This window comes from Toxorhynchites rutilus, chromosome 1, assembly GCF_029784135.1.
Source record: "Toxorhynchites rutilus septentrionalis strain SRP chromosome 1, ASM2978413v1, whole genome shotgun sequence".
Classification (NCBI taxonomy): domain Eukaryota; kingdom Metazoa; phylum Arthropoda; class Insecta; order Diptera; family Culicidae; genus Toxorhynchites; species Toxorhynchites rutilus.
The window spans coordinates 195,306,526-195,329,989 of NC_073744.1; the positions used below are offsets into that span (position 1 = coordinate 195,306,526).

The 23,464-nt window shown below is 41.5% G+C and overlaps 2 protein-coding genes across 2 annotated transcripts in view; one reads left to right on the top strand and one right to left on the bottom strand.

Annotated features, from left to right (window-relative positions):
* LOC129773215 (uncharacterized) overlaps nucleotides 1-8,166 on the top strand; it is a 47,135-nt gene extending 38,969 nt beyond the window's left edge. The window contains exon 3 of the mRNA XM_055776804.1: nucleotides 1,616-8,166. Within this exon, the coding sequence (XP_055632779.1) occupies nucleotides 1,616-2,253 (638 nt within the window). The 3' untranslated portion in view covers nucleotides 2,254-8,166. The remainder of the gene's footprint in view (nucleotides 1-1,615) is intronic.
* LOC129773049 (uncharacterized) lies at nucleotides 6,984-22,513 on the bottom strand. Its single transcript, XM_055776604.1, has 3 exons — nucleotides 22,244-22,513; nucleotides 20,464-22,178; nucleotides 6,984-13,729 (listed from the first exon to the last, which is right to left on the bottom strand). Exons 1-3 carry the CDS (start codon nucleotides 22,328-22,330, stop codon nucleotides 11,875-11,877), a joined length of 3,657 nt encoding a protein of 1,218 aa, XP_055632579.1. The 5' UTR covers nucleotides 22,331-22,513; the 3' UTR covers nucleotides 6,984-11,874.
* Between the last annotated feature and the right edge of the window lie 951 nt (nucleotides 22,514-23,464).

The window sequence follows — 23,464 nt, forward strand, 5'->3', positions numbered from 1 at the left end:
TGGAAATATAAAAAAAATATTTTTTGATACCGCGCAACACTGAAAAAATTCACACATATCTAGAAAAGCCGTAGAAAGACATTTAAATATGAATTAGAGTAGTACTGAATCTCTAAATCTCAAAAAAAAAATTTTCAAAATTTCAATATTTTTTTTGGTACTAAAATTTTTGATGAAATTTTTTTTTGATAATTTTTCTTGATACACCGTAGTAAGATGCACATTCGGTTTTTTTTTTCAAATTTTTATCTCGGATCTTTTAAGGGTGGCGTGAAATAAACGAAAAAGTACGTTTTTCACTATAGATCCTACGTCAAACCACATAGGGGTTCAAAATAAACCGCCAACATTTCTTATTTAATATCCTTCACAATATTTGCCATACAGATAGTGATTTGGTTTAGGGGCACTTTTTACTCCCTTATCCGGCCAGGCCCTTTCTGCATAACTCAAGAACTAATCAAGCAAACGGAATCAAAATGGCATGCAGAGGTTTTAGGGGGCAAGAAATGTTTTATGGTGATTCAATACTCCTCCCCCTCTTTAACACTAGGTTTACGGACTTTTCTAATACACCTATTTCTACGATTTCACTATTTTCATTACGATTTTTCAAAGTTAACCGATGGTCCGAAAAAATCATTTTCCCCTTTTTTCAAAAAATCAGAACGTTTGAACTACTAAACCGATTCAGATAATCTACATATTGAATTGAAGTCAATAAGCTAGTCTTCTTTAAAAAAATACACTTGCGAAAAAGTTGGATTCTAGTCGCATAGATCTAGTCTAGCCGCATAGGAATATTGAACGAAGACTGAAATGACATGCTAACTTCGAAAAATCATAACTTTAAAATGAAAAATAACACATCTCTGATTTTCCGATATGTTATGTAAAAAAAACCTCAGCTTTCAGGAAAAAATATTTAAAAAAATATTATGTCCTTGGTCCCGAGACCATATCAACTATAAAAATCAAATACAATTAATGATCACGAGAACAAAATTCATTTTTTTGCAATTGTAGTATTTTTTCAAACAGACCAAGTAACTGGCTTGAATTTGATTTGTCGATCACCTAAATCAGTCCTGTAGTACAAAAGTTATTAATTTTTGAAAAAAGTCATTCTTGGAAAAGTTAGGAAAGAACTGATTTTTGAAATAGTCACCCTAACGAAAAAATAAAAAAATACGGGTTTAGTATTTTAGAATAATCTGATATTTGCCAGTAGTAAAATGTAAGATAAGACTCATTTAAAATTTAATATATGCGCAATACAATTATTTCTTTGTTTTTTTAAATTAAAATATATGGTAGAATTTCCACATGGATAACAGGAGAGGGGTATAGTCAATATCTACGCTTGTCCACCGAGAGGTAGAGAGAGTCTAAAATCGTGCTTTTTCTGTCCTGGATGTATGTGGAGAGCCCCTAAGAGGAATCATCTTTATTACTGTCCTTAAAAAAATATGCTAAAAAACATAAGTAGAAGTAAAAAATGTTCTTGCATGATTTCATTGAACTTGCTGGGGAGTCTCAGCGGAGAAAATAGATAACGTGTCAATAAAAGTGAAATAATTTATTGAATTTGGTTTTTCAACTTGTCCACTTTCAGACTGCTGTTCGAGCAGATCCATGCCAAAATCTCGACCCCGGCCGGTTTCGCACTTTCGCGGTATGATAACGACCTCGTCGGCAAAGATAACGACCACCAGTGGCAATGGCGACTCGACCACATTCACCCTGATAACCACCAAGACGACATCGACGATCAGCGAGGCCCAGTCTGAGACCACCTCGACGGTGACGGATCCACGCAGTGGTCCGGGGCCTGGCTCGGGTGGGAGTGGCACAGCTGCTGTCGGCAGAACCGGAATCGGAGGCGACAATCTAGCGGGAGCTCCCAGCAAAGACCAATTGATGCGGATGGGCAAATGCTCGCAGCTGTTTGAGGAAAACTACTGTCTCAATGGTGGCAAGTGTTACAACTTTACGATTGCCAATTCGACAATGCCAACATGCGAGTGCGCCGACGGATTCATGGGTGAGCGGTGCGAGTCAAAGTACCTTGATGGGACTTACCTAAGTATGCGTAAGTCCAAGATACACATCGAGACGGCCAGCATCTGCTACGGGGCGTTTTTGGCACTGATAGTGGTGCTATTGTTGCTATATTTGGTTCATTGTTTCCAGTCGTCGTCCTCAGCGGGAGGAAGCAGACTTTTCAGAAGGAGCAAGAAAGTGGTGAGTTAGCTTTTTTCTTGCAGTTCAGTATGTTCTGAGAGTTTGACCGAGCCGCTTTTGCAAAAAACGCCGGATATATGGAAGGTACACCGAGCCAGGTCGTATTGTTTAGTTGTTTTGTTCATGTTGGCTAGGGTAGGATTAGAAACAAAAAAAAACAACATAACACCGATATACGGACGAATCGTGACATCAATTTTTTGCATGTATTTATATTGTTCGCGAAAGTACCATAGTAGGTAAGCACTTCGGACAGTAAAGAGACACAAGGTTCAATCCAGTCTGGAACTAGCGTTCGAATCAGTGGAGTGAGCGTATTATGACGGATATTGTTGCATGTTGGAATTGCATGGGCGTGGAATCAAAAGTTGGTCTCACTCCGCTTGATTAAAGCGTTGGTTTAGGCAGGTTGGATTGCGAGACCACTCGCTTGGAGGAGATATATACGTAGACACAACACAAGAGAGAAATTATTCTTAATTTATTATTATTCACTAATATTTTTCCCATGTTTTTTCACATGTAAAATAATTGCTTTAGAAATCCATCGTATTTAAGTCGTAGGGAATCGTGCGCGCATTATAAACTATGAAGTGTAGTTAAGTCACCGTTGATTATTACAAACAGAGAAAAAAAAGCACCGCCTTCCACACCAATTGAACCTAAACAAGTATAAATAGAACAAACAAATTGATACCAAACTGAAGCAGTTGCAGTCTATTTTGTTTATTGATTTCCAAACAAACAACAAGTCAAACCGAATGATCGCAAACAGATTTTTAAACATTTACATCCATTTCCACTAGCACGAATGAAGCCGAGATAAACTAATTATATAACAATTAGACAGTATTCAAAACTATCGAGCCAAAGAGTACGTTTTAGTACTTTTAGATTTTATAAGTTGCGTCTACTTTTTTGTTCCCATCTTGTGGAATACAAAAGGGGGCTACTCTATGATATGAAATGATAGGTAAAACGCTCAATCCGATCGATGAGGTATCACGTATCACGCATCGCCGTTATTATTATCATCCTCTCTCATCCGGAAAGTGCAGGAAGGATAGGGATATCGAATCAGTATTATAATCCATGGACAATCCTGTATCCTCCAGTCGTATGTATCTTAAATTGTTTTTAGGGTCAAGTCTCGTGCTTATTTTATCAGTCTAAACCACAACAAAGGCAGCTTATCTGTTGTCCTTTGTTCCATTGTGACAAACATGACAGAGCCCAGCTAATTCAGTTTTCACGGGAACTTCCGATACGCGCAGCATTAGCATCAGTTTAGCCGATATCTTATATACATACTTACTTACTTTGTTGGTCGACGGACCGTTCACCGGTCCAGGGCCTAACGAATTAGAGATGTCCAGCTTCGTCTGTCTTGGGCATCCTCTTCCACCGCGCACATCCACCGAGTGCGAGGCCTACCACGAAGTCGACGACCTCTTCCTGGTTCTCTGCTGAAGATAGTTTTGGCGGCTCACTCGTTAGGCATTCTGGCTACATGTCCAGCCCATTGCAGCCTGCCACGCTGTATTACCTTCAATATATCAGCATGTTTGTATACCTGGCACAACTCGTGATTCATGCGCCTGCGCCGCACTCCATCCCCCAATTTACCGCCAAGTATCGATCGCAGAACTTTACGCTCAAAAACTCCGAGCACTCGTCGGTCAGCTTCCTTCAACGTCCATGCTTCATTTCCGTAAAGGGCCACCGGGAGGATCAGCGTCCTATACAGCGCTAGTTTTGTGTGAGTTTGAAAACCACGGGACCTTCGCTGGTTACGTAGTCCGTAGAAGGTCCTGTTCGCAGCTGCAGCTCGTCGTTTCACTTCACGGCTCATATCGTTGTCACAAGCGTACCAAGATAAACGAATTCATCAACCACTTCAAATCGTTCCCCATCAATTTCCACTTCAGTACCAACACCACCGGAACCTCCACGCTCCCTGCCAGCTACCATGTACAATTGTTTTGGCAGAGTTGGTGATTAGTCCCAACCTCGTCGCTTCCCTCTTAAAAGGCCTGAAGGCCTCCTCCACGGACCTACGATCGACACCGACGATATCAATGTCGTCCGCAAAACCAAGGAGCATGTGCCATTTGGTAATAATCGTACCGTTTCTTGGCACGATTGCTTTTCGTACTGCTCCTTCAAGTGCTGTGTTGAACAGTAAGTTGGAGAGCGCATCCCCCTGCTTCAGTCCATCTAACGTTATGAACGCGGCTGATGTTCCGCCAGCTATCCGCACGCATGACTTCGTTCCTTCCAGTGTCATACGACTCAGCTTAATTAGTTTCGTCGGAAAACCGTGTTCCAGCATAATCTGCCACAGCTCGTTTCTGTTCACTGAATCGTATGCCGCCTTAAAATCTACAAACAGATGGTGAGTCTGCAAGTAATACTCCCGGAACTTGTCGAGGATCTGTCGCAGGGTGAACATTTGATCCGTCGTGGAACGCCCCTGTCGAAAACGAGCCTGGTATTCGCCGACGAAGGATTTCATTAGCGGTCTCAATCTAAAGAACAGGATACGGGAGAGCAGTTTGTATTCGGAGTTGAGCAACGTAATGCCTCGATAGTTGCTGCAATCGAGTCGATGACTCTTCTTGTAGATTGGGCATATGAGGCCTTCCAATCAGTCTTTCGGCATTTGTTCATCCGCCCAGATCCTCAATTTGATCTGGTGTATCGCATCGTCCAGCCGCTCGCGTCCCGCTTTTAGATGTTCCTTCCTAGCGGCCTTGCCGTTTTTCAGCTCACTAATCGCCTTTTTAACCTCCTCCTATGTTGGTGGCTCCACAGCTTGTTCGTCATTCATAATCCTCATCCTGTTCCTGTTTTGCTCATCTTGCTGCTCACCGTTCAATAGGGCCTGAAAGTGCTCCTTCCATCTGGCTGCAATCATCGGTTTCTCAGTGAGCAGGTTGCCGTCCTTGTCATTCGACATCACCGGCGCAGAGAAATTCCTGATTCTGACTCTGTTGACTGTTCTATAGAAGTTCTGCACGTCGTTTCCAGCAAAGTTGTCTTCTCCACTGTTGAGCACCTGCTCCTCGTACTCGCGTTTCTTCCGACTGTGGACTCTATTTTCGGCAGCACTTGCCTCCCTGTATCTCCCTCTATACTGACGCGCAGCCGTCACGTCTCTCGCAGTCGTTTCAATGGCACCGTGAATGGTACTCCACAGCCCATTTCATCTTGTTCCTCCTGTTGTTCTGCGATCCGTTGATCCAGCTCTCTGGCGTATTCTTCTGCCACGCCATCAGCTTTCAACCGCTGTATGTTGAACCGCATCGTCCTCTCTGTGCGGGATTTCAACACGTTCGACAACCGTGGGCCTACAAATGACGAGAGGATGGTCAGAGTCAATGTTGGATCCGCGGAAAGACCTTACATCAGTAACATCCGAGAAGTGCCGACCGCTAATCAGTACATGTTCGATCTGGAAGCAGGCTTCTCCATTTGGGTGCCTCCAGGTATGTTTCCGAATATTCAAACGTGGAAAATGGGAGCTACATATAGCCATTCCTCTGGCCGCGGCAAAGTTTATCAGCATCAGGCCGTTTTCATTGGTTGACGAGTGAAGGCTGTGCCTTCCAATGTCCGGACGGAAGAATTCCTCCCTTCCAACCTGGGCGTTTGCATCTCCAATGACGACTATTACGTTGTGTTTTGGGCACTCGCCATAGGTTCGTTCTAGTGTTTCGTAGAAATCATCATCGTTTGGTCATCTACGGTCATCATCGGTCATCATCTTCCACCACGAAACCGACGCCCCGTTCCGCTGCTTTACCGGCACTGTAGAAGATCTGGTACTTGAAAGAAGTGTGTGCAATAGGATCTACTGCACGGAATTCCCTTTCTCCGGAATTTGGCCACCGAACCTCCTGAATCGCTGCCATTTCGACTCCCTGCCGCTGTAATTCTCGAGCAAGCAAACCCGCTCGCGCCGGTTCATTGAGAGATCTGACGATCCAAGTACCTAATTTCCAATCATTTACCTTCGTCGTGTTCCGTGTTCAACGGCCTAGGTCTTTGCCGATTAATCCGTTCCGTATTTCTCCATTCGTTGTTCGTAGTTAGAATGGATTTCGGTATGCTACCTTACCAGGGTCGCGATACCTACATCCTGCTGATGGGGCTGCCATCTTAGGTGTAGCTGGCGGGATACATCATTCAATTTTCAGCCGCTCGCTCCGAAACAGACGCTGTTTTGGCCGCTCCTCCTGGAGATCAGACGCACCGATTTTTTTTGGGCTGAGACGCTTATGACGGCGTCAACTCGCCTTTTAGGAGTCGTTAGGGGAGATTGTGTAGAGCCCACTACGCATCTCCCGGCCCTAACGAACTCCTGCTGCTTGTTCGGGGGTACTTATTTATTGTATTCGCACCTACCCTCCACATCTGGAGGCCGTTTCGCTATCGCTATCCACAACCTGCGATCCGATTCCTTGCAGCTAGGCTGTGCATATTGAAACTCACATTGAACAATGCAAGAACCGTATTGATCCCTGTGATGTTGTCACTACGACACCCATATTGAACCCTGTGAGAATCACTATGACACTTGGACACTCATTTATCACAACAATCTTACCGCCCTGTCGATTCTAAAGAGTTCTGCGAGTTCGAGGGCACGCCTTATTTTCGTTTAATTGGGAAGAGATGTATAATTGATGACCCTGTCATCGAAATTTTAAAAATGTTGTACACCTACCGGAATAAAAACTACACATAATACTCACACAAAAACACACGAAAAACATTATTTGGTTCCTATCAACTTAAAAGCAAAGCTACTACACGAGATGTGCGGAAATGATGATGAAAGCACTAAAAATGTGCGATACACGAAGGGAGGACTCTTTGAGAAATAAACATTCCATTCTTATATAAATGTACGATCATAGTTATTATATATTTAACGAACAAGTTGCTACTCATATTATTGCTATTGCACTCACTAATTTTAAATGTAAGACATTTTACGTGAAATGACAAAACTGTACACTATGAAATTTACAAGCAGTTATCCTTATGACATATACATACACTTGTACGCGAAAAGTGACCCGCTTAATGCCTTATTATACAACAAATCTCAAGTATATGTAACGCTGCCTTTGAAGAATCAAACCCTTACGGAAATGATCACTACTGTGTATTGTACTTTTTTTTACCAATGTCGAAGAAAATGCTTCCGCCCAAAAAATTATTTAGTTTTTTGCTGTAAAAAGGTTAAAGTTAAAGTAAGAAAAATGCAAGGATAGTTTAATTTTGAAGTAGGATTTTAATCTCATCGAATATTACGAATTTTATGTAACGAGCAAAAGTTATCGCCTATCACATTGAACTGATACATACACACAACATCACGCAAACATTTATGGCAATCCTCACACATACACTGGCATACTTACACCCACTCACAAACGTACACTAACGTATGACACTAAATGTTAACTGTTGAATTGAACTATTTATGTATGGTTCGCTATGAATGGCGGAAAAGAAGCAAAAACCGCGAAAACAATACGATAAAGACTGATATATATTTGTCTTAACTCTATTCACTACTACTATAACACATTATACAGAACGCAGACCCTGTGACGATACGTTGCTCTAGGGAAGTTCTGGTAATAACTTTTTTATATTAACTTGTGCACACGAAATACTTTACGAGGGGAAAGCGTAAGCCGCCGGTTACTATTGAGCAGATGATCAACGAAAAAGAACGACAATAACACTAATCTTTTACTATATTGAGAAACAGGAAACGCGAATGATAAAAAGAGAAAAAAAAAAACTAAAACCAATAATGTGTACAATAACGGAGAACTATTAGTAAAAAAATATAAAAAGCCAAAAAAATTGTCAAATGAAGTGGCGTCTTTGCGCTGTCTCGGTGTTCGCTTACTAAAATAGATTAAATTATTGAGAAATCATTCGTCTGATTCGAAGTGTGCCAGCTACGATCTCCAAAAACCTAAGTTTGCCAAACAAATTCCACAATTCAACGAAGCGAATTTCCCGTCTTTCCTGACAAACGGCATCAGGTTCCAGTGCTTCAGCCGTCTTTATTAAACAACCGTATGGCCGCTGTGAACCAAGCATGATCATCTCTGCATAGCCTCTGAGTTGTTGAAAATCGTCAACTGGATCGCTTGCTCGCACAAAAAAAAGGAATTTGAATTTCTACCTCTCTATTGCGTGGCAACTTGGCGAAGGTGATTCGTAGACGGAAGAAATTCATCATCGTGGGAACTTGAATACTCGGCATGAGTTGTGGGGCAACCGAAGGCGCAATCAAAATGGCATCATCCTGGCGGAGGGCTTCAAGGCCGACCATTATAACATTCTGGCATCGGAGAACCCAACTCTCTAGACCACTCCAGATCAGGATTCCATTCCATCCTGGATATATTCTTATCGAATATGGCTATCCCGGAGGTCTCTGTCATCTTCGTTGTCTTTCGGGGGATCTTGGATCTTGGTGCTTCTACCGAGACGCTCATCAGTCAGTCTGGACGAAATTATCATTGAGTCAACTGGGCTGAGCTCCAGCGGTTCGTCAATAGCAACATCAATATTGATCATTCTCTGGACTCCCCGTTGGAGATAGACCAGCCGCTGGAATTCCACCAACCAACAATTGTCTCCGCCCCTAAAAAGCAGTCCCACTTCAACGAAATCCGGTGAGTATCTCTGTCCATATTGATAGCATCACCATGAATGGCTGACCGGTATGAAAATGTTTGTCAAACAGTCTCATTAGAGTAATCCAGGCAAGAATATTGGATCTTAGGAATGAAGATTTCCAACATAAATTTCGACAAATTCATCTCCACTCCAAACCTTTTTGGTCATTAGCTAATGTGCTTAAGGCGGGACCCCGGTCTGGAAGATCGGAAAAATCAATTCTTTTCGCATTTCTGGGAAGCTTATGCCCTCAGGAATGTTGTCCTAGAAGGATTCTTCGATGTTTGATTTCGTTGGAAAGTTACAGCCAAAAGTGTGAGGTCAACTCGAGGGATATAGTTTTGCTGTACGAATTTTTAAATGCGCTTTTCTCGGAACTATGTTTTTTTTCAGCTGGTGGTATCGATATCTCAGGATCTACTCGACCGATTTGGTTGAAATTTTTTATTGGCAAATAAAATGAATTATCTAAAGCGTTACATAACCGTTTTTTGATTTCTCAATTTTTCGATTTTTTATGAGCTTCTATCCAACGATTTTTCATGAAAAATAACTCATTTTTAACAAAAACGGTCATCAATTCGATCCACGGTCGAAATAAGATCGATTCATCCATACAACTGCTCTGCCCTGCAGACACATCGGGCTACTGTTCTATAAATAACTCAACAATGATCAATCAACTGTCTCCGCTGTCCGGTCTAACTGGATAATGGAAGAACAGATAGAAAACTCTTACGCCTAAATGGCTATTGTGTGAATGTACCATATGTAATGGTATAGAAGGAATACTGGCGAATGGCAACTGTGTAATGTGCTAATTATAGATATGATAACCATGTGACATGTACACGATTAAAATTCGGCTCTGTTACAGCTAAAATGCTAATGAGCCTTAAATAAATAAATGGGATAAAAAAAAAAAATCGGTCATCATTTTGGCAATTTTCCGAATTTTCCAAAATTCCTATGTAACGCTTTAGGTATTGCCCTAAAGTTTCAAAATATTCATTGAAATTTGTTCCGCCCGGTTCCGGACGGCCGACGACCCTTAGTGACATGAAGGTCTGAATCTTCCTGAAGAGGAAGATCGAGGGAAAGGTGACTACATCGCTGCGTGCGCTTGGCCGGGAGGTCGGTGCAATCGACCAACAGTGAAAAAGAACCTGGCGAACGTGGACATACATGTGAGGAAGCGAAAATCCCGTCCACATGTCTCGGAGCTCCAGTTAATGACGCAGCGGCAGCGGCAGCGGCTGAATAAGATGGTCAAGTCGATTTTTCGGCAAATCGCGACGTGGCGGTGGTGATGGACGACGAGTTCTATCTCACCCTGGATGGCAACGACTGGCAGGGCACTTCGTATTTTACTTTCTCCACAAAGGAAGTAAGCTCCGAAGTGAAGTTTAATTCACACACCAAGTTCCCCAAGAAGGTCGCCATGGCGAATGTTCGGGTTAACTGCCGGAAGGCCGCCTGCAAGTAGAGATGTCTAAATTTTTCGTTCTTTCGATTATCGATTAATCGTGGGGCCATTTTCAAATATTCGATTATAATAAAAATAATAAAATAATAAAAAAGATTATGAAGTCATAATTTATATAAATATAATTTTAAAATAAAAATGGTGAATAATTTTTTTGAATGAAATGGTATTTCAAAATATTGATAAATTTGCCATTTCATTATTTTTTGCGGACGATTGAAAAAGAGCACATCATGGAAATGATGCACAATATTGTTATTGCACCAACATACATTTTTCTCTGTTCAAAATCACCTGTTCTTCAAATGTTTTTGAAATAGCAGATTTGTTTGAAAATTTCTGCATGGTTCAAAGAAAGTATATTTATAAAATCATTGACCCCTAGTATGGTATATTTTCCTCGGCACTCTGAATTTTAATACTACCACTTTAGTATAGGAGTTTAGACCACCTCCTTCAATCCCGCCTTTTACTCCTCCAGACGCTGAATTCTTCTTCCTAGTCTCCTCCACCACCAGGGAATTATTGTTATGCTTCAACCGTAAATGGTTGAGCGTATTCGATGAATTTCGACAAAACACCATGACGGTTAAATAAATTTTGCACTACATTTTTTGAAAAAAAGGCTCGCTTTATCATTATTCGCGATTAATCTAATAATTATTCGATGTATTCATATTTTGATTTTTCATTATTCGATACTAAATTACTTAAAATTGCAGATATTCGATTATTTAAATTAATCGAACGATTAACCAACATCTCTACTCGCAAGGGCGTAGAATTTTTTTTCGCGAGTAAGCGAATATAATTACCTTCCATGGGAAATTTATCAAATTCAATTATCTGTCTTAGTTTTTTTTATCACCGACCGAAAAAAAATCTGTTTTTTTCAATGCAAACATTACCGTACAAACCGTGGAAAACAAAATGAAAGATCGCGTATATATCATGTCGATTGACTTGCAGCATTTATCAAGTCGAATATATGGAATTGCGCCTTAACAACCAACGCCGACAATTAATTACGCCTGCTGGCATACTGCACATTCTTTCACATCGTCATTTTCATCAGTTTTAGTGAATCCGGTTCTACAACGAAATTTCTATTCGAAATAAAACAGTTTCAGTTTCATGAGAACCTTCCATTTTCGTTTGACGATTTCATAATTTCGCTTCAGTGTGAAGAATGAGAGAAATGAACGTGAAATGAAACGAGACTCTAGGAAGGTGAAGTGATATTTATTGAGCGTGAAGAGGGAGTACCATTATTGAGTGACGATGTGTCAATTAAAGTTAAATTATAAGGCTGAGGGCAGTAGTAACAAAGTTGAGAAGTAAATTGTTGAGCACTTAGAATGTAAGAATTAGTTTGTAACCAAAATACAATTAAATAAAATTATGGTAAAAAGAAATCGAAATCATCGAAATCATTCGTCCTCGATCTCTGTCTCAGTCTCAGTCTCCCTCATCTCAACCTCATAATTTTCCATCTGTCGATACCCATCCTTATTGAAACCATTGTACAGTGCATTGGTGCGCATCAGGAATACATTTAGCCCAAAGTTGTTGGGAGCTAGTTTGTTAAAAATTTGTCCAATCACAACCGCATTCATTCTATCGAATCCAAGATATGAAAACAGATCCAGTAAATGGCACCGCAAGCGATAGCTGGCCGTCTTCGATTGATCGAGCACGACGTACCGCGCTATCAGCGCTCTGATTGTCGCAAAATATTCACCTTTCTCGAACCCATCTCCCATCAGACGGGCATTGGTCACATACTTTCGAATCATGAAATGGATCACTCGCAACAGCCCATGGCGAAAGTTCTCATTCGAACGGGCGGTGAAAAAGACGATAATCAAATTTTCCATCAACGAAGGAATTTCTTCGCGAAAATCGTGCAGCTGAGTGAAACAAGTTGCAGCCAGTGTTCTAACCTGATCATTTTCATGACTCAAAAAACGCCACATCAAGCTTCGATAACTGTCAACAATAGATTCCTGATCCGGAATGTTATACAGTCTGTATTCGACCTTGGAGAGAAATTCCAACACCAAGATTAGAAATGGTGTTGACACACCTTTAACAGAGCGCAGCTCATCCAGAATGTAATTGTTAGATTTAACCAGCTTAAAGATCAACTCATTGAGTGACACATAAACCGGTGGCCAATCGCACTGTGGATCCGAGCACTGCTGCTTCTGGCCAACCAATTTAGTCACTATCGATGAGTACAACTGCAGCGCTGCATTCCTTGTGGGCCATTCGGCAGATTTGAACCTCTCCAATGCGATAATCATCAAATCATCAATGAACTCAAGGATCGTCTCGTTGAGGGTTGCCTCCCGTACCATCAAATTCAACTGGTGCAATTGTATCACAGAAATGCTATCCAACGATCGTTTGTCTTCCAATATCAATGGCCTATTCAATGGGAGGTTGAGTATTTCTATGTAAATGCGCAAATACGATCGTTCGTTGTTGGTGTGAAGATCGTTTTTAATAAAATTATGTATCAACCAAAGATAACCGCGGCACCTCCGGAAGTCAGTCTCTTGTAAATTAAACCGAACCAAAGCCCGGAAGAAAGATTCCGCCAAGTCAACTATTATCCTAGCCTGACGATTTCGATGATCATTCCGAACGACCAAACATTGCTTGAGAAGGGCAATTTTCCGGATCATTTTTCCGAACGAAACGCCCGTCGATTCTATCGCTCCTCGGTGGCAACAGTTCAGCATTATCATCACGAGCGCTCTCAAGCAGATCGACAGCTGGTAGCGTGTGTCCAGTCGGTTCTTGTAGTTATCCAGTACCCACGAGGCGTAATTTTCCAGAAAGTATGCCGAAGAGTGTAACGTCTTCCAGAGAGCCTTGAGTATAGCTTTCTTATCCAGGGCAAGATTGTTCGATCGTTGGGAAGAACGGTCCAGGGCTATCTGCAAGCTGTGGTCCATAATTTCGAAGCTGGAACCAATATTCTCGCGCTGCTGTTGTTCGGTTTTGGCACAGTTGAATGACCGTAGCACGAACTCCACAACGCGGTTTACAAGCAGGACCATTCCAGGGAAGAGTTTGATGCTTTCGAGGATGCGAAATTTTTTTGCTTCCTCGTAACCGAAGAATGCCTCGGTGATTGAATCGATTTGGCTGTGCAACTGGGAATCACTTTTGATCGCAGCAAAAAGATCGCGTTCATGGTCTTTGAGGGAGGTTTGCAGAGCGTTGTGCGATTCCTCGTAGAAACTTGTCATGGCTTCTAGCACGGCTGAAGGAGTTCTTTGAAGAAAACAAGAAAATTAGTCAATTGTGACCCATTAGGCGTCGTGCAAAAATTACGTAACGCGAGTAGGGAGGGGAGGAGGTAGCCGTGATCGTTACGTAACAAAATTCCATTTTTGTTCCTAAATAAATTCACGGACCCCTATATGCTTGAGCAGCTTAGCTTCGATTCTGGGACCGAATGAGGTATGTTTCTTGAGCCAAGATGATAAAGCACGTGTTTCAATGGGCTTAAGAGCAGCCAGTAAGTAAGCACCGATAGATGCATCTAGAACAGGTTTACCATATCTACATAATAATCTGTACTTCTACAGATTTTTTAGACTTTTTCCAACCAAGAATCTGTAGATTACTGGAGATCTGTAGATTATAAGATTACAAATTATTTGTGTTTCATACAGAATTTACATATTTTTTAAAATAACGTTGCAATAATGATTTGAGGTTAATAATATTTTTTTTCTCATCTCACCTATTTTATTCATTAAATCATAATAAATAAATAACATCGTTTAACTTTATTATTCTTACTAATGCACAGAGAATGTAAATTCCAAAAGTGCACTCAATTCATTTGAAAAAATTCATTTGCTTTGAAAGTTTATTTTTCAAATGAATTGAAAATGCACATTGAAAAGAAGGGATAAAATTTTGTTGTAAAATTTGTTGCCATTCTAAATGTAGCTTCATAATGTCTCTATCATAGAGGTCTTGGTCCTTATTGACGAAAAACTCTATATATAATAAACTAGCTAACCCGGCAAACTTCGTCCCGCCCATTTACTTGATTAATTCTCGAGTAATGCAGAAATTTGTGTTTTATTTGTATGGCAGCCACCCCTAAGAGAGGGGGAGGGGTATCTAACCACCATAGAAACATTCATTGCACCCTAAAGTTTTTTTTTTTATATCTGTATTATAGTGATTTTCAACTCATTTGGCTGGTTCGTCACGTTTTACTTCCATTTTTGGAAGAATGTCGGGAGTGAGAATTGAACTCGTGACCTTTAGCGACCCTAAAGTTTCCATATGCCTAATTTGGTTTAATTTGCTTGATTAATTCTCGGGTAATTCAAAAATTTGTGTTTCATTTGTACGGCAGCCCCCTCTAAGAGAGGGGGAAGGAGTATCTTAACACCATAGAAACATTTATTGCATCCTAAAACCTCCACATGCCAAATTTGGTTTCATTTGCTTGATTAATTCTCGAGTAATGCAGAAATTTGTGTTTCATTTGTATGGCAGCCCCCCCTTAGATTGGGGGAAGGACTGTCTAACCATCATAGAAACATTTATTGCACCCTAAAACTTTCACATGCCAACTTTGGTTTCGTTTGCTTGGTTAATTTCCGAGTAATGCAGAAATTTGTGTTTCATTTGTACGGCAGCCCCCCCTTAGAGAGGGGTCTCAAAATATCACGAAAACCTTCCCCGGCCCCAAAAACCCCTACATACCAATTTTCATGTCGATCGGTTCAGTAGTTTCCGAGTCTATAAGAATCAGACAGACAGACAGACATCACTCCATTTTTATATACATAGATATTCCAGGCGGTATATAACCAGCGGAACCTAAGCATGGCCTATATCGACTATAGGATGGCTTATGACTCCATACCTCACCCGTTTCTCGTCCGGGTATTGAAGATCTATAAAATTTATCCCGTCGTCGTTAGCTTCCTGCAGCATGCGATGAGGCAGTGGAGCACGTTAGTGATGGAGAAAATGTGTTGCAGCCTAGAACGCTGCAGATAAAGAGAGGGCTATTCCAAGGCGACTCTTTCAGCCCGCTTTGGTTTTGTCTGGCACTGAACCCCCTTAGTAGGACGCTCAATAGAAACGGTCATGGCTATAAAATAAGGTATGACGACGGCGCCCACGAATAATTGACCCATACCTTCTACATGGACGATCTCAAGGTCTACGCTGATTCACGTCAGCGTTTAGGAGTAGCTATCCGAGTTGTCGAAGATATTAGCAGGGTCGTCTGCATGGAGTTCGGCCTCGACAAATGCCGCTGTGTCCATCTGCTGAAAGGGCAGCTTACCGAATCCGGAGGTTACGAGGTCTATGACGGAGAGTTAATAAGAGACATGGTTCGTGGCGAATCCTATAAATATCTTGAATTCCGACAACTCGCCGGAATTCGCCACTCCGACATCAAGAGGGAGCTGCCAGACAAGTTCTTGAGTCGAGTGAACTGTGTCCTGAGGACTTTCCTCAACGCGGGAAACAAGGTACGCGCGATCAACACATTCGCGGTTCCCTTGCTGACATTCAGTTTTGGTGCAGTCAAATGAAGCAAAACTGACCTAGAAGATATTGAGAGGAGGATGAGGAAAGCATTCAAAGAGGCCGGAATGCACCATCCTCAATAGACACTGTAGAGAGTTTCACTGCCACGCAAAAAAAGGGGGACTTGGAATAGTCGACATATCTGCACTGTGTGTTGCCCAGGTACGACAACTGCGCGAGTACTTCACATAACGCGCCAACCAAAACGCGCTAGACCGTCTGCGCCGCTGACAGAGAATACAGCGCTCTGCACTTGGCGCAAGCGGAGTACCAACTTAACTGCAATCTGCAGACAGTGGAGAAGAAGATTGCAGCTTGGAAGCAGAAGGCAGTACATGATGCCCACCCCCATCAACTGAACCGGCCACACGTTGACAAGGCCGCATCTAATCTGTGGCTAACGCGTGGTGAACTCTCTTCAATAGTAGAAGCCGACATGATAGCCATCCAGGACAGGATAATGCCGACAAGAAGCTGCAGGCGGTACGTCTGGCATTAAGACGTTGATGACATTTGCCGGATGTACCATCAACCAGGTGAAAACATAGAGCACATTATGGGAGGCTGTCCCGTTTCGGCCAACGCAGCCTACACCGAGCACCACAACAACGTGGCCCGCATTGTTCATCGACAACGGCGCTCTAATGTGGTCTACTGGAAGACAACGTGCCCAATTACCGTAACATGCCTGCACCTGTCCTGGAAAATGACCGTTTCAAGCTGTACTGGGAGTGCACTGTTCTGACCGACCTCTCGATCCACCACAACCGTCCAGATATTATGACAACAGCGACCGACACGTCACCATCATCGATGTCGCTATTCCACTGAGCCAAAATCAAGAGGAGACCCACGGTCGCAAAATTTGCAAGTACCGACCATTGGCCGTGGAGCTCGAGGAACTGTGAGGGCTAATGGAGATCCCAAGAATTGTTCCAGTCCTTCTTTCTGGAACTAGAATTATCCCGAAGACACTTCTGGAAGCGCTAAAGGTGCTGAACATCGAGAAGGAATTTGCCGGCATCCAAAAGTCGGTCATCCTTAGCAACTGCGCGATTATCCGACAATCATAGGTCAGGACTGAAACAGCACGAGAATGCAGATACGTGCATTCTATAGAGCCTAGTCCCCCTTTGGCATTCAGAAACCCGGGGGCAGGTGAATATTCTGGCTAGGTTCGCCCAGTTAAGAAGTGAGATAAGTCTGTTAAAAAATAAATTAAATTGTACATATTTTTCTGTTGCTGTATCGGCACCATAAACACCACTCACAATTTCAGCGGCCTGGCTTGCAATTTCGCATTTATAAAAAAAAGTGTAAAATGTGCCTAATTTTCTCTTTGCTGACATTCAGTGTTAACACCCTGTAAATCACAACTGAATATAACAAACAAAAAACAGCAAAACATTCTTTTTAGTGTGAAATGCTTGGAATTGTATGGTCGATATTACGCAAGATATTGATCCCAGAGACCAGCTATCGAGAAAATAATGGATAACTTTTTCCCCAACCCAATATATCTTAATGAAGATATTTACGTTACCCAATGTGAACAGGCATACCCTGGTAACTGAATAAATTTACATTGTACCTCAATAAAGCAATGTATTTTTACTACAGTGTATATTAGGGTGCCAATGAAAATGGTCATCTCAAATTTCAAAAAGTTACCCTAAAAAAACGTTCTCCACCTCGAAAAAACACCCTATGCAAAATATCAGCTCAATCGGACTTAAGGGGAAGTGGCGCAAAGCGGTCAAAGTTTGAGTTTTTTGAAAATCGATCGAATTTTGTATAGGGTAACTTTTTGAAATTTCAGGGTCGCTTTTTTCCCATACATTCATTGGCACCCTAGTGTATATATTTCCTGGCTTTATGTGGACACCATCAACATCGTCTAAATCAATAATGTCTATGCCAATCAATGATACTAAAGCTTTAATATGCTTAAAAATTTAACTTATAAACCTAATACAGATTTCAATACAGATTTTTTGGGAAAAAGCTAAGATGACCTAATTTTTTTAGACCAAAAACACAGATCTTGATTTTGTTATGGCTGCTGAACAAAAGCTTATTCCGTCTGTTATCGCAGGATGCTAGGGCACCTCGGTCATGTTGAAGCAGTTTAGTATTTTGCGGTTGATTGTCTGCTCTTGTAAGAAATCGAAAGAATTTGTTATTCCAAAAGGAATGGTAGGCAAACGAAGGTCAAGATCAGAATCACGTGTATTTCCCTATTTTCATACATAGCTTCTATATCAGCTGGTTCGTAGATTTCTATCGCTTCAAGCGAGCGTATGTTTGATTCAGCTGGGAATACAGTTTAGATTTTAGTACGGTGCGAGGACGCACGCCGCACACAGGAACAAAACAAACCATAAAATAGGCGAGCGCGCGAGCGATCGTAAAACCAATGGCCGGTTGTGACTGGAACAGAATCAAAAGGATCACTCATATCGTGACACATAGACTTTTTGACTATATGAAGAAGCATTACTCACTTTCTTCTTCATTCCCAGTGTTTGACCTTGGATTAGGATATATCATGTAAGCAAAAATTCTGTATAAAAACCCGACCAAAATTAAATAAAGTAAGTAGTCTCAGGCTGCCTTCTGCAGTCAAAAGTTGTATTAGGCAACCTTCCGCAGCCAGAAGTTCTCTTAAGTAGAATTGAGATCCGTGTTGTTCCTTGAATATATCACAGTCTTGAGTCCGCTAACGAGAGATCAGCAGCATCCAGACTTCCAACGTTCGAAGCAATAATTGTATAATTTGGGCTCGGAGTTCGTGAAGATCTTGTTCTCGTTGATCCTCCCACTTAGTAGACTTCGACAAATTGCTCAAACTCTCGTTCGTCACGCGTTCCGTAGGGAATTAGTGCGAAGGCAGTTGAATCAACTTGTTGAGGGAATAATTTCGATAGATTGATCGATCTCCGTTCGTTACGCGTTCCGTAGGGAATCAGTGTGAAGGCGGTTAGCTCAATTTATTGATAAAGAATACTTCTGATACACTTCCGTTCGTTACGCGTTCCGTAAGGAATTAGTGTGAAGGCGGTCTATGCAGTTTATTCTTGATAAATTCACACAACACTACTTCGAAAACTGTAACGTGCAAGCCAAACTCATTACGGTTGATTCCTTCGCGCAACCGAGTTTGCTGCTTCGTTCGCACGCTTACAGCTCTCAGCCATCACAGCTAGGAATCATACTAAATACTCTATTCAACGATGTAATAGTTTACATTTTTTCTAGACGAATTTCAAAGTCTTGTAAACTTTTTCACCAATGCATACGGAGTTTTTATGAATAATAGGCAACGGTACTCGATGTAAACAAAAAATATTATTAGCATGGAAAGATAAGAGGATCTCTTCGAGGGAAATTAATTCCGACCGCAAAGGGTTAATACAATGGTCCAATGTACGTTGCAGTTCGTTCAGGAAGGAACTGTTCTTTGAACGCATTTTCTCATGAGCTCGATTTTAAAAGGGTGAGCGAGTTGCCTGAATTTGAGATTATTCAGCTTCAAGGAATAATCAAGCCAGTAATCATAAATAATGTGGATGAAGGACCAGATGAGAAACCATTTTCGATTTATTATTTTAATCAATTGAATCTTGATCCAATACGCGTTACTACAAATGTTCTAGGACGCAGTGCTTTCAATCGTTGAACGTTGAATGGCTCCTGTTCTCCGGGAGTTAGTAGGTTCAATACTTCCTCATGATCATGGGTGATCTCAATTGGAAAAGAAACATTTTATGTATGTAGGGGAATCGTTTGCAGACGTGTGAAATAATCCAGCGATCGACGGATATTCTCTCTAAGCAGAATATATTTAGTTCGCAAACTCGAAAATCGATGAAGCGGAATTAGTATGATTCCAACGTAAGGGCTCGTCACGTAAGGACACCCCAGGGCCTTTTTCAAGTAGTGAAATGTAACGACCGGAACTGCTACATTGAACCAAGGAGTAATGAACGAACGAACGTGATGAATTATAGAGGTTTTAAACTTTTCAGTTCATTCACCTCTGGAGTAATGTAAATCTACATTAATTTATATCGGTCCATGTTCCTCTCAGCTTAACGCCAGATGGGTTGAAAGCGCTAATCCCAACAGATGTCAGCAATAATTTTCTGTCTATGTTGGTTCAAAATTCTATGAACTTGTTGAACGTTCTTCCGATGTTACTACTTGCATGTAAGGTACTTCCGTAAGAACATTTGTTTCCAACCCGGGCAGAAATCAATTTTTTTTTATTTTGAACGAACGACTTTAACTTTGTGTAAAGATTAGCATTACGTAACACAAGAGGGAGGTTTGTCTTGTGTTACTTTTTGTTACATAGGGGGGAGGGGGTCCAAAAATTGCATTTTTAGCGTTACGTAATTTGTGCACGACGCCTTAGTGTTGAGTTTTTATCTTACCTATACGAGTATATCAGGGACAGCTTCCCTTGTAGAGCCGGCCCGTAATGGTATGCAAAGTTTTTGTTGTACAGCAGTTTCAATGCAGTCGCCTTCACATCGTCGAAATCCGATTGCAGCAGATGCTCAACGGTGTAAATCATATCGTAAAAGGTATCCGCTTCCACGGGTAGCAAATGGGACATTTGACTGGCGGCTGTGGAGTTTTCCTGCAGCCTATACGGGGACTTCGAGGTGAATTGTAGGAAAAGTGCAGCAAACGATTGAAACATTCTAAGACTCGTGATTATCGCATGATAGTTGCTGCCCTCCGATTGCTTCTGCAGGTGTCGGTGAAACACTAACGAACCCATCAGCTCCGGTACGATGCCGTAAGCGTCCTCGTTGAGTTCGTATTCCTTCAAAGGGAGTGAAGCCACATAGTTGAGCAGTTTTGTGCACTGGACCACGAAAGCGCTACAAACATTGCCAGATGCGACTCCAAGATGTTTCAAAATGTACTCCTTCAGTTTGTAAATGTAAAAAACGCTTGTGGAGGGGTGTATATGGTTATTCGGGGTAACTATGTGATGAACCAGTGTTTCCACAATCAAACCAATTCCCACATGGTCGAGATCGACTTCGGTAGCAATTTGCAACATCAACACTAGGAGAATATTCAAATCCGGGCATGATTGGAATTCCCGTCTGAATAAATGCATGTATTGAATAAATTTCACATAGTCATTTTCCTTCAGATATTCAGGCATCGATTTTCGGTTCTCCCCGATTCTTAGCTTATCGAGCTGCATCATTTTAAACAAAAGCTTGAAATCACCCCGAGTCAGATTGCAAAACCACTGTTTGATCATGGTTCGGACCAAGTCAATGTTGGCGCGTTGCAAAATTTTCACCTCAAGCTCAAATATTCCTTCATCTCTCTGTTTCTGCAGAGTTCTCACAATCAGTTGACCACCGGAGAAAAGATGCTTATAGTGGAGTGACAGCTCTAGCATGTCATACAAACCAATTTTTCCCCCAACAGCATGCTCTACAGTTGACAGCTGGTATATTCCCAACAATATGTAAAGTAAGTGAAATTTATTCCTATTGAGCCAGCTCCATTGGCCAATCATTGGCAGGATGACCGAGCGCACAAATCCATCGTCTTTCATCAAGTTCTTCAGAATGCTCAGCATACACTCCCTAGCAACCCGATAGGGAGACTCCAGATTGAGCAGTATCGTGCTCCATATCGCATCCCGCTCCAGCGTGAGAAATTCATCACACTGATCCAACTTTTGCATCGACAACGTATTTTCGGCTAAGGTGATAAAGTACTTCGAGTAGCATCCAGGTGCCCGAAATAGCTCGAAATTTCTGACGATAGCCGCGGAGAGATCCACTCGTTCGTGCAGATTTATGAAACCGGAAAACACCATTCCGTAGATCGCCACAGTATCGTCCACAGTCGTATTCCCCCTGGGGAGCACTCCTCCGGCTGGAAAAACCCGTCGATCGTAGCGATAGTTGTGGGCGTAGATTTTATAAACCGATTTCGCTATTATCCGTTTTTGAGCGAACGTACACTTCAAGTCGCCCATGACCCATTCCAATCTGAGGAGCACTTCGTTGTTCAGATGCAAACGGGCACCCCATTCGGGTGAACCCGGTGTTACGTCCGAAGGATCATCCTCTCGCGGGTTTGTCCTGCGGTCGATTAGGTTGCATATGTCCTTAAATGTAACATTTTCATATAATAAAGTTACGATTCCTCTATGATCGATCCAATGCTTCTTACCTGACATATTTTCAGCACAACAATTATATCATTTGCGCGCTCTAACCGGTCCAACCAATCGAGACGCTGAAGTTTGTAGCTACCCATGATGCTCCTCTGTCGATTGGACACTTATTTAGTTTACCTGACTTACCAGCCAGCCGCAAAAGGTTAAATTAGGTTATATTGTCATCCATTCACTTTCGAAAAGAGGGCCCAAATATTGATATAAAAAAACCACGGACTGGCGCAAACACGCCTCAGCAAGCGTATAGGCGACGTAAGCACCGAAGCATATGAAAATTTGACAACTTAGAGCGGGTTGTAAACAAAAAACACTTGTTTGCTACACTTCAAACCAAATGCAAGCGTTTTTTGACTATAGTTTACGTTCTGTTCTGACACTGCACTCTCAGGAAAAAATGGTATTTCTAGATCAACATGTCAAAAGGATCTATCTTCCTTGATCGATTTTCTTCATCTAAATTCTCTTTCATTAATAACTCAGCAGTAACAGGATTTCATGATGTGTTCGACAACAAGGAGTGTGAAAGGGGTCCTCGTTTATCAAACTACATGGCAAAACTGGAGCAAAATCTGTGGTTATCGAAAGAGAAAGACGGTGAAGAGAATCGATCAAAGAAGATAGATCCTTTTGACATTTTGATCTAGATTTGACAAATTTGTAAGATATCGACAGACGATCTTAAATCTCATTTATACAGCTAATTAAATGTTTCGAGACCTACAACTACAGAACTGGTAAAAAAATGAAAATTACGGAAAAATCAGGGAATCTTTTTACGGGTTTTGAGTCGACACCCTGGTATGTTTTAACAAAATTACATTTCCAACGCTCCCAAAGCAACGCTTCAAAGAACACTTAAGGTGACCGTACACTGTTTGCCCGGAGGTCAAATATTTGATATTTTTTGACAGATAAGGTTTGTTTTGATATTTGTACAAACACTATTTTGTTTGCCACTCTTCAATTTTCAACAGTAGTAAACAATATCAAACACCGAACATGGAAAAAATCAACTGAAATATTCAAGGTAACCTAACCATATACCGACAGGTTCGAAGAACAGACTGAAAAAATATTTTAGGCATCCAATAATTGAATATTTGCTTGTCGTGTTTTGTGTAGAATATATTTGATCAGTACACGTTGGACAAAATTTATCTGTCAAAAAGAGTCAAATATTTGGCTTCGGTCAAACAGTATATGAGCACCCTTAG